This window comes from Ambystoma mexicanum, chromosome 1q (assembly GCF_040938575.1).
Source record: "Ambystoma mexicanum isolate Mex_15411 chromosome 1q, UKY_AmexF1_1, whole genome shotgun sequence".
In the NCBI taxonomy this organism is placed as follows: domain Eukaryota; kingdom Metazoa; phylum Chordata; class Amphibia; order Caudata; family Ambystomatidae; genus Ambystoma; species Ambystoma mexicanum.
The window spans coordinates 1184780226-1184791571 of record NC_090922.1 but is presented as its reverse complement, the minus strand read 5'-3'; the positions used below and the strand labels follow the sequence as shown (position 1 = coordinate 1184791571).

The window sequence follows — 11346 nt, the reverse complement described above, 5'->3', positions numbered from 1 at the left end:
TCGCAAATACTGTGTCCAGGCCACAGGATTACTGGAACCAACCCAGGCGCCACATTGGAACTTCTAAGGTAAAAGACAAGCTGTCTCGTATTGTACGTCGCTAGATGTGCTAGTACACTCAATTCTGCATATCTCTGGCCACAATTCCATTATCGCGAACACACGCTGTTTCACACGCTTAAATTACGATGATACAATTACATGCCTTTCTTGTTGGTATTCAATTGAAAACATTTTTTAAGCGCTTAAGGGCAGCCTAATACGGAAAGCGCTGATAAAAGACTGGGGCTGCAGGGCCTGATTTAAATTAGGCGCACAGCGTCGCGGAAGAAAGTTATCATGAGGCATGGGTTTTCTCTCATCACTCGCGGCAAAAGCAGTAGACTCAGCTGCGCTCTCCCGCCCCTAGCAGCAGCCAATGACGGCTCGGGGCGGGGCCCAGTCGTAATAAAGCGCAATTCCACGTTCGGGTTTTAGTCCACTGTGCGCGAGAGCTGCTGCTAAGCTTGTGCAGAGAGCTTTGGCATCCGCGGCTGACAGGCAACATGGCTGGAGATGGAACTGCGGGATTCCTGCCCGGTTTCAAGAACTTCGCCACCCAAGCCATTCACACGGGGCAGGAGCCCGAGCAGTGGACGTCCATGGCGGTGGTGCCACCTATTTCCCTGTCCACCACCTTCAAGCAGTACGCTCCCGGGGAACATGCGGTACGTGCCAGCCATACCCGCGTGCAACCGCGAGCATAGAAGCAATGTATGCAGCATTCGCATTAACCGTTTTCTTTTATGCTCGAAGCGTATCGCTCTCTGGCTGCAGATGTGTACAGCGGGTACTCTTTATTGTGTACACTTTGGACTGTTCTGCGCTGCCAGCACCCCCCTTACAGGTAGCCACTTTGATTTAAACATGCTGCATACAGATGCCACGTGCAATGCCTTAACAATTACACAGTAAATAAAGCCCAGGCCATTCTGAAGGTACATGACACATGTGTGTTGCTTCTAATTCCACTCTTAAAAATCAAACCAATCATGGCTAACACATTCGGTGTATGCTATTAATCAAGTGTTGTACAGCAAAGGGCACGTCTGTCGAGAGATTCCGTGTCGTTTTTAGCCGTGTTAGGTGCTGAGTGTACACGAATGTTTAGCTGTTTTCTCTGTGGTTGACTACTGCTTTGTTCTGTACCCTTGCAAACGCCGGGACAAAAACACTTGGTCTGGCCCTCCCGAAACCATCGCGCACGTGTTCCCACACGTATTGTACATGCATATCACCGGTCGGCTGAAGGGGGCATTTTACACGTCGGGTTGTTATTGTATAGGGTTCCCCAGCTTTATTCTGTACCTCGCTGGCCACGCTGTCGCACCGGCTTTACTTATTATAATTATTTTTGGATCCAGCCATGCTGACTGTACTGATGCCACAACAGTCGTGTGATCCGCGCCACCTTTGTCCCGTGCCCGCGCTCACTGATCCCATGGCTGTACTTTCTCTACGTGCTTAAAGGGCGCTACTGTATCTAGAAGGAAGCGGCTGGCTGATGCAATGAGGACGCCAAGCGGCGGTGCTCTGCCCTTGCGTCACTGTGTACAGGACTCGGTCTGCACAGTCATACTTCCTCACGCTTTGGAAGCAGCAGGAACTCTTTCTGAATGGAGCTGTCACGTGATGCGCGCTTTAAACTGAGGAAGCGACTGCACGGAATTCCAACGAACCGTGTAGGGGGTGCCAGTGAGTGGGACAAATGTAAGCAGTCAAATCGCAGGATACTTTTACAGCACTCCATAATGCACGCATGTCTAGTCTTGGGGAAACAATACTGAGCCTCAAACACACACGCTAAAAGAGCCAGGACATCACTGCTGTGTATGAAAGGGATCAAAAGACACGACCAAGCATTCAAAGGGATGTTTTCTTTGGACGCAGATTGTTTTTTCGCATCCAAAAGTTCTGTCTGGTATTTATTTTAAGATTGGGAATTGTCATGACGCAAGGAGCGACCGCAGAGCCCCTCCGCATCATTATGAGCACTCGGGTTTTCCAGATGCACATCTAGTGAAGAGCACATCTGCCACGTACGTGATCCCCGCGTTGGATTCCGAAAGTCTTAAAATCAGACAATGGACCACCGTTTGTGAGTCAGGACTTTGAAAACTTTGCACGATACATGGGGTACCAGCTCAGAAAGCTAACACCACACTGGCCTCAAGCCAGTGGCATGGTTGAGAGATTTATGGCTAGCATCACGAAGAAAGAGCAAATCGCCACCATCCTTAACAAACCATTCAAACAAGCACTTGACCAGCTGCTGCGTGAATACTGTCAGATGCTACACAGCTCCACAGGGGTCTGCTCCTCGGATCTAATGTTTTGCAGGTACGTCAAGACGAGGCTACCAGAAGGACCAACCCAGCCCTCGTCAACGCCGCTAGAATAGCAAGTGAGAGAAAAGGATCAGGAAGAGAAAAATGAAGGAGCATGCTGACACCCAACGACGTCCCACGGATTGCATCATTGAACTAAGAGACCAGGTGATGGTACACCAACCAAAGGGTCGGAAAGAAGACTCCACTTTTGCACCTGGACACTTAATCGTGACCAATAAGAAGGGCAAAATGATCACAGCCTGTGGGGACAGACAAAATTCCATAACAAGGAACTGGAGCAGACACACGAGAGTCCAGACGAGAGGTACTCGGATGAGTTCTATCAAGGAGATGGTGAGCATTCTGAAAAAGACGTCGGCAGTGAGAGGGAGCTCACCCCTCTGCCGAAGACATGTCGCTCCATGAGGCCTCAGATGTCTCATGAAGCCCCAGAGACTGATCGAGGCAATGGGCTGACAAACTGTGAGTGATCTGTCGCTTTAAACATGGGGGGGGGGGGTGATGTCATGTCGCAAGGAGCTACCTCCAGAGCCTCTCCACATCATTATGGGAGGACGACCCTTGTTGGGGCCGAGAGCAGGGGAAGTGATGTTGGGGTTAGGGAGGTCAGTTGTAATACGTTTGGGAATAAAGAAGGTTGCAACCCGCTCCGTGTGTGTCTTTTATTCTCACCGGAGGTGAGACGGAGGGACAAGTGCCTGCACACTGGAGAGAAACCCGCGTTCAGGGCACAACAGGAATATTCAACAAAGTGATCTAGTGGGTGGCCTTGGGCTAGTGTGTGTTAGGGACTTGTAGTGATTGGAATACATGGAGATTGGGGATGAAGTGATGGACGCGTGAGTAGAGCCTTTGGAATAGATGCTTTTCTCAAATGCGTGAGTAGTGTGGTGGCTGTTGAGCATTTGATTGGGTAGGACTCGGAGAGAGTTGTTTCTGAAATATATGTTGTGCTATGAATTAAAGAAATGAATTACTGTCTGGGCACGCATATCATGCAGTGATGTCTTTGACGTCCTAGCACTCAAATGTGTGAGCTGGTGGCACGAGTGCCAGGCGGGCTAGCAATCGGGCTGTGTGTTCTTGGGCTACCGCTCTAATATGCAGTGCCTGGGAGCTGGTCAGTCAACGGGCTGCTGCCCCTCTCCAGCATCAGGCACCCTGTGACCTGCAGCTTATGGCGGTTGCTCATCCGATGCCAGCTGTACATCCTAGGAACTGGATGGATACCTGATAAAAGCACCCAGCAGAGTGGGTACCTACTGTGGCATTCTTATGAGTGTGACTGCAACGCACTGGCCCGTGGAGTGAGGGGACCGAGTGGAGAAGGCTGCTGTGCGGCGGGGTGCATGAATGAGACACCCAGCCAGGTTGGTGTCTCAGTGTGTCACTGCCGTTCTCCCCGTGCGGGGTGAGATGTCATTTATTCTCACGTCCCGCGGGGACGTGAATATAACACCTACAAGGAAGGTACCCACTCTGATAACATCTAAGAACTGGTGAGGAAGGTGGGATGGTGTACTCCAGGGACAGTGTGCCCCTCGTAACCCCACCCACGCCCAGGACACATGCCAAGCCAGGACCCTCACATGTGACCATCTCAGGATTTGAAACGCTGGGGACGTCATCAGCACTAGGCCCAAAGTGGGTGCTCTGGGTTGAGAGGCTGGAACTGTACTTTGCCACCATAAAGAAGGATGATGACTCCCAAGAAGTCAAGACGTTCAAGACACTGACCACTCCTATGCAGCTGCGAAAACTGCCCAAGCAAACTACTTCATCCTGCAAGCCAACATGGATTTTGAAAGGTTACAGCTGCGCCAAATAGCACACAAAGATATCAACGTTATCCTGAAAGGCTTTGACTGCTAGCCTCCACATTAACCCTAGTTTATGAAACAATGAAGTTCTCGCCCAAATCATCCAAGGGTGTTAATTGAACAATCTAAGGAGGCAGTTGCGGAGGGAATTTGGTTTATTCTTGCAGAGAATCCTGGAGTAAGGGCGCATGCACAAACTCACGGAAAGTAGAGCAGAAAAGATGTAAGAGGTCTCGTGCAAATATCCATGGCAAAGTGGCCAACTATTCTCCCTGTTCTCACTCGAACCAGGTCTTACACTATTGTGTTAACATGACGTAGACACTGGGATACACTAGGGATAGTGTGACTGTCAAAAACGGGAGCTATGGATGTCTCAGTCAGAAACCACAATAAAGGTAGATGTCGCCAAGATGTTGGGCTTGGGTGTAATAGAGCATTCCAATAGTCCTTTGGCTTGTCCTTTCCTTCTGGTCCCCAAAGCAAGAACTAAAGAGTTATGTTTCTGTTTGGTCTATATGGCTCTTGATGTGCATCAGTCTTGCTGATTGCATTATTTGCCAAGAGCGGATGACCTGGTAATCCAACTAGAGCAGCTGCCAAATTTCTCAGTGCTCTGACCTCGCTCAGGGCAAATAGCCCTAACAGATGGTGCCAAGGAGAAATCCTAGTTCTCCACCTCCAGAAGGCGCGTACCAGTTCAGGGCCATTCCTTTTGGACTCAAGAAAGCACTTCCACTTATTTTAGAGGTTGAGTTATGCCCTCATTGCTGTGGAGAACTCCTCTGTCGCCTACAGAGATAACTTAGCTGTATTTGGTGTCTCCTGGGAAGTACATAGGAGCCACCTCCGGACAAGTGTTGGAGGCTCTGATAAGTGCCCAGCTTACTTTCAAGGCTTCACATTGCTAGGTGTCAGTACTGTGGTCTACCTTGGTCATGAGTGGTGGTGGCAACATGCACCCTCTTCCCAGTAAGATCCATGTGTACCAGGACTTTGAAAGCACAACTCAGATTAAAGCCAGAGCCTTCTTGGGCCTTACTGGTTACTATAGAACGTTCATGGCGGACTATGGGCCCTTAGCCCATAGCAGCCCTTATGACAGCTGACTCCCAATAAATACCTTAGAAACGTGCACCGGACAGAGGACCTTTGACAGAGTGAAGCAAGTGTAAGGCACCTATTTGAAGGCTACTGACTACAGTAAACGGGTATGGATCATCAAGCCCTCTTGATTAGAAAGCAGCTGAAGGGCAGAGCGCTTCTGTGGCCCATAGTTGAGAAGGGCCTTATTCCATTTTGTGAGCCTTCAAAGTTTAGACTCACTGTATTCACCTTCATGTAAATTGACGACTTGAACCTAAAGTTGCTCCGTTGGGCCAGCGGCTTACAGAGGATAAACTTTGCTATTAAGTACAGGCCCTGCCATGACCATCATTATGCAGTTGGTCTTTCTAGGATGTTTAACTGACCACAATCTGAGACCCACCCTGTGGAGGATTAGCTCTGATGTCGGTTATCTGGGGGGTATGTGTTAGGCAGAAATCCCACTTTTTACCATATGTGGTAGGCCCACGATTTCTTTCCTGGCATTTTCTGGGTTTTACTTTTTTCCCAGCCAGCATTGATCTCAAGCCTGACTGAGTGTGGTTCTGGATGTGCTGTGCCTAAATAGTCCTTGATACCACTTAGTAACGGCCCAATCACTCAGGATGTTGTATAAGTGCCCCTGTTTTTTTTCTTTTTTTTTTTTTTCTAGTCCCTTAATTTCTTTTGGTAGCTGTCAGATTTTTCTCGTTCTGGATGTTTGGTTACCTGGAGACTTCTCTTTAGTCTCTAGCCTCCGTTTGTTGACATGTTAGACTCTTGCAGCAAAAGGAAGGAGGCCGGGGTCATGCCAGGCTAAGTCCAAAAGCCTCCACCAAGTTCCCAGCCACTTGCAGTGGTTTTTTCCTCTGACTGGGGAACCCTTCTCTCTTCCTTATCACCCATCTGGCAACAAGTAGGCTTCCTTAGCGTGCATTCATGTTGCTTTTCCTTTCTATGTTTGAAGCATTTTTGCTTCCTGTGCTGATGCCATTATATAACTATATGTAAGCTGGGGTGTAGAGCCCACAGGCTAGTTTGTATTTTGCACAGGGAATTCTACTGTACCAGGATTTCGGAAAGAAGTGGAAAGAACATTGGCATCTGGCTCCCTTGGCTATTGCACTTTAGCCCCAAGAGTCAAGCAGGGGACTTTGTCACAGAATACTGCTGGTTGGGGGCAGATAATGGATTGTAGTTTGGATGCAGTTGGTTTCCCTGGTGTGGACCTGCAGAGTTATCCTGTTAAGAATTGATTACGCCATACCCGGGTTGCCCACACATGGGTAACTGGGATTCAATTGGTGATATGCAGGAGTTTTCCTCACCTGCCCTGATTGATTTCAGGCAGACAGGCAAACCAGCCCTGCATGGTCAAAATGGATGATCTATCCGTATAAGGGTTTATCCTGACTTCCTAACTGAGCCCTATTTCTGGACAGCTCAGAATTGGCTTCGATAAGATTAGTGTGAAAGGATGTCTGGTACGTTGGCAATGCACATCCCAGACAGAGACATGCATAGTTTGATGTCAGTTATTTATCCCCCATTGATTGGGTGGCTGCCAAATGTTTGCATGGGTGCATTCCTAGGACTAGAGGTTGAGCCTCGAAGCTAGGTCCATGCTCAAATACCCCAAATTATTAAAACATTCCACCCCCCCCCCCAAGTTTATTCTGCACAATTGGGTTAATTGCTGGAGTCCATTCCCTGAAGGACAAAGGTGCCTCGATTGAAGGACTTAAGAGAATATCTGCTGGATTGCCCGCACCTCCCGGGCCTATTTGGACCTTGGAAAGGTACATCTCCTGCTGCGGCTGTTGTTCCTGGACGATGGTTGTATTGTAATTTCTGGACTGGCCCAGTCTCAATATTCCACAGTAGCCATACTCATTCCATCCCTTTTCAACCTTCCTTTGTGGCTCTCCAGCTTCCTGCTGTGTCTGTGAAACTCAACTTTGCTGCAACAGCAACCGTAATCCAAAGGACCCAAAGCAGTTGGTTTCCTGTACCTGGCGACTTCCAGAAGCCTGAAACAGATTGAATGTTGTGAAAAGAGATGGCAATTTCTTAATGTCGAGGTTCCCATAGGGTAACATTGGTTTATGTTTAACATTGGCACAGCATTAGGCCAGTATCCTGCACAACAAATCTGCTGAAAACTGTATTTCCCATTAGAAATATAGGTCCCAGCTGATGAAAAACCACTCGTGAGACTTGCCGTTAGGCGGGAATGTGTACATTCTAGCCATGGTTGGACTGAATCTTTCATGCCGCATGTTGGAAGCCCTGTGTACAACCAGACACTGCGCTACCCCCACCCCCAAACAAAGATGTGTGCATTTTATACATCCCTGCTAAGAGTACATACGTTCTTACCTGCAATAAAGTACCAATAGGGCTGGCCTGTAACATTGTGTGGACATTCCTTTAAACCAATACTTCATTGACATATGATGTGGCATTTATAATGCGCCTGTACACAAGTGTCTTTAGGCGCGACAGGACAAGGAGTGGGAAACGAGGGAGGTTAAAATAAAAATCTTACTAGGCCTTGTGTCATTCAGATCATGCAAGTGTAGGGAAGAGGGAAGGGGAAAAGTGCCGGGGTTGGGGAAGGGGGAAGTGCACTCACAAGTGCAGCCAGCGGGTGGCTCATAAGTGCAGAGAGTAGGAACTGTAGGGTTGCAGATACAGACCCATAAGTGCTGGGGAGCCCGGAGGCAGTGCAAGGGCAACTGAACATGCAGGAGCCTGGGCCCGAGTTAAGAGGGTGACCAGTGCGCGGAGTAGTCTGGTGAATCAGCAGGGGAGAGGAAGAGAAAGCCGAAGCGAAAAGGTCTTGAGTTGCTTCCGGAACCGGGGGTGGTTCTGCTAAAGTTTGAGTGAGGCAGAGAAGCTGTTCCAGAGGTAGGCCCCAGCTGAGGAGATAGATCTGGCCCCCAAAACTGCTCGGAAAAGTTTCTGACCCTCGGAGTTGGAGGAGGATGAGCGGAGAGCTCGAGAAGGAAGATGTTTTGGGAGAGAAAGTTGACGGTAGAGCGGTCCCAGGCCCAAGAAAGCCTTGTAGATAATGCAGGGTGTCTTGAAGTTGATCCTTGCAGCCGCGGAGAGCCATTGAAGAAGCTGGAGAGGTGCAATCCCTTGGCTTGAGACCAATGACAAGTCTTGCAGTCCTGTTCTGGATAAGTTGTAAAGGTCGTAAAGTAGAGGCAGGAAGATTTACAAAGAGGTTGTTGCAATAGTCTAGCCTAGAGAGGACCAGAGCTCTTGTCATCTCTCATCCCACCCCTAGAGAAGTGGGCCTTGCCCATCTACCCATGGTGGGCTAAGGACCCTTGGAAAGTACGCACAACTTGATTAGATATGGGTATCCTCGAAGGACAATGATGCATTCACACTGCGCATATGTCCAAATTCTTCTTTAATGCTCAATTGCATATATTAGATTAAATTATTTTAATCTAATATGCAGACTCTCACAGTGGGTAAAAACCACAGAACCAGGTTATCATTGTGAAGACTGGAGGGGGGGGTCTGTACTTCTGCTCTCTATATAGTAGAGGCAAAGCACAGAGGACCCCTGCCAAGATTCTCTATTATTGGTACGTGGTTGAGTAATCAAGGCTTATCTTATCAGGAGGTGATGCAGGCTGGTTCTTAAGTACAGTGTAGTCCCCAAGCACCCACAAAGGAATGTCCACACACTGTATTGGTTAAAACAGTCTTTATATAATTAATATTCAAGGTGATGTACACTATCACGATAACTCACTTTGTACTCAGAAATCAATAATGGTAAATATATACAGCTCTAAAGTGGTACCACTAACGTTATCAGATCTCATTAAAGTGCATACGATCAGAATGACAGACAGATCAAATAAAGAGGCAACCAGCAGTAGAGAGAGGATGGAAAGTAAGATGGTTGAACAATTGGCATAATACTGGCCCACGATACCTATGCACAGTTCTGTGTGGAGATCCCCTCCCCCCCCAACCTGGGCAACCTGTAGAAGAAAGAAACAAGCCCAGTCCATATTTTGTTCATACTAGACTTCCCAATAGTTCTGCAACCCCAAAGTGGCGTTGTAGCGTTCCTCGTCGGGGAATCGACGGCCCTTCTTGAGTGCCCTCCCTTTCAGGCGGGAGTCACGGGCCGTTGAACGTCTGACGGAGAACAGGTCGAGCTACGACAGTGAAGTGGCTGCGTCATTCCTAGCGGTGCTTGTTGACTGGGATGCGTAAAACGTCCTGCGAGGAAGAGGCGTGCGGGGCACCTCTGTGTCGAAGACCTCTGGCCCAGCAAGGGCATCGAGTCGTCGGTGTATCTGTGGTCTTTGGGTGGCGGGAAACCCACTGATGGATGCTCCTCGGCGCGTCGATGGTCAGGCCTTCTCCAGCAGGATACAGCGGCGACGATGCGGACGAGAAATTAGGTTCTTAGGCAAAAGGGAGCACAGCGGCTCCGGCTGGTGACAGCGGTCGTCGACAGTGGCGGACAACAGTCCAGGCGCTTCTCCTTGGAGTTCCGCAGCAGTCCCCGTATCGGGATGGCAGCCTGTCGAAGGTCTGTCTACCAGGGAGCTTAGGCAAAGATCAGCAGGTGCACGATGGTCCCTCGTAGCTCGGGAAGAGGGCGCCTTACCAGGTCCTCTCTGGGTCAGTCCTTGGAGGCACAGCAGCTTTCAGATTGCGATGGAGAGCAACAGCAATTCTTCTCGTCCAGCAGGGCTTCAAGGTCAAGCTTCAGTTACTCGTCGTAGTGGACTTCAGCTTCTGAACACGATTCCTAGCAGTGAGAGGTCCCCAGATATACTGTTGATCTCCCATCATTCCGCTGGGTCATACTCAAGCATCCAATCACGACTAAGGGCATTCAGGCAGCCAATCAGGCACACAGTGCATTCAGGCCATTCACTTCTCTCCAGACACTCACAACAAGTTAAAGTACCGAGCCATTCAACACTCCATACTGCATTCATACCGGTTTCTGGCAGGGCTGTCTCAGTCATTGTGTCAATCACCAGATACTAGACACCCATAACATAGAATGCGTATTCGTCACACACTCCATTCACCCATGTCCCACCCACAGGTGTACCCACAACATACGGTCGTTTAGAAGGCTCCAGCCAGTCTGGTCGGCACTTCCCCACACTACCATATATGGAACTTCCACCCAACATCCAGTCAGGGGGAAGGGACCGAGGCAAGGCTTCCCGGCACTTCTGGAAGATCAAGGTAACAGGTGATGGAAGGCAAGAGGCCATGGGGGCCATTTGGTCTCCATCCGGAATCTACCGATTCCAATGACAGGGCCTGGGCATCCCAAAATGGAGGACGCTCAGGGCACCAGTCATTTCAGCACAGAGCTGCCACCAGCCCGTACCCTGCTCTGCGGATCACACACAGGTGCCCAAAAACATACACTAGGGGCACAGGGTTGTACCCCTACCCAAGGGTGCCATAAGGGTATCCCATGGGTCTGTTCACCAAACCAAAAGAGAGCTGCACCGCCAGGAGTCCTACCTGAACACCTGTGTGGAAAATGCAACAGAACACACGATAAAAAGCAGTAAAGAACAAGGATACAGAGGCCCTGTCCCTCCGATGCATTTCCAGCATCACAATCATGCTGTGTTCTTTCAAGAGAGGGGCGCCTGCGACCCTTTTTTTGCACTGTTAGAGAGGGAGAATGTATCTTCTCGCACTCTGCACCAGGGCTGTATACATCTACCTAGCAAGGATGGAGAACATTTTGTGGGCCATCGGCATTGTTTCAAGGCAATGAATCCACCAGCCCCTTTACTTCTTTTCCAAGAAGAACAGCAAGACTCTGTACCCACTGCTGAGTTACATCACATGCAAACTCAAGACTCTGCAAAAGTCTTGCACTGCCTACTATGTGACGAGTGCCCGCAGGTCGAATACAAGTTCTAACTAGCTTGACAAGGGGGAGGCATCCATCTTATTATGATGATTTTATACCATGCGCCGCTGCCATTTGCATAGTCTCGAGGCGCTCATGTGGCTCTTTAAGAAAGTGG

The 11346-nt window shown here is 49.3% G+C and overlaps 1 protein-coding gene across 1 annotated transcript in view; it reads left to right on the top strand.

The window, feature by feature from the left end:
• The first annotated feature begins 381 nt into the window (after positions 1 to 381).
• The window catches only part of CTH (cystathionine gamma-lyase), a 272518-nt gene continuing 261553 nt past the window's right edge, over positions 382 to 11346 (top strand). Inside the window, exon 1 of the mRNA XM_069641917.1 lies at positions 382 to 707. Coding sequence (XP_069498018.1) covers positions 546 to 707 — 162 coding nt within the window. The 5' untranslated portion in view covers positions 382 to 545. The remainder of the gene's footprint in view (positions 708 to 11346) is intronic.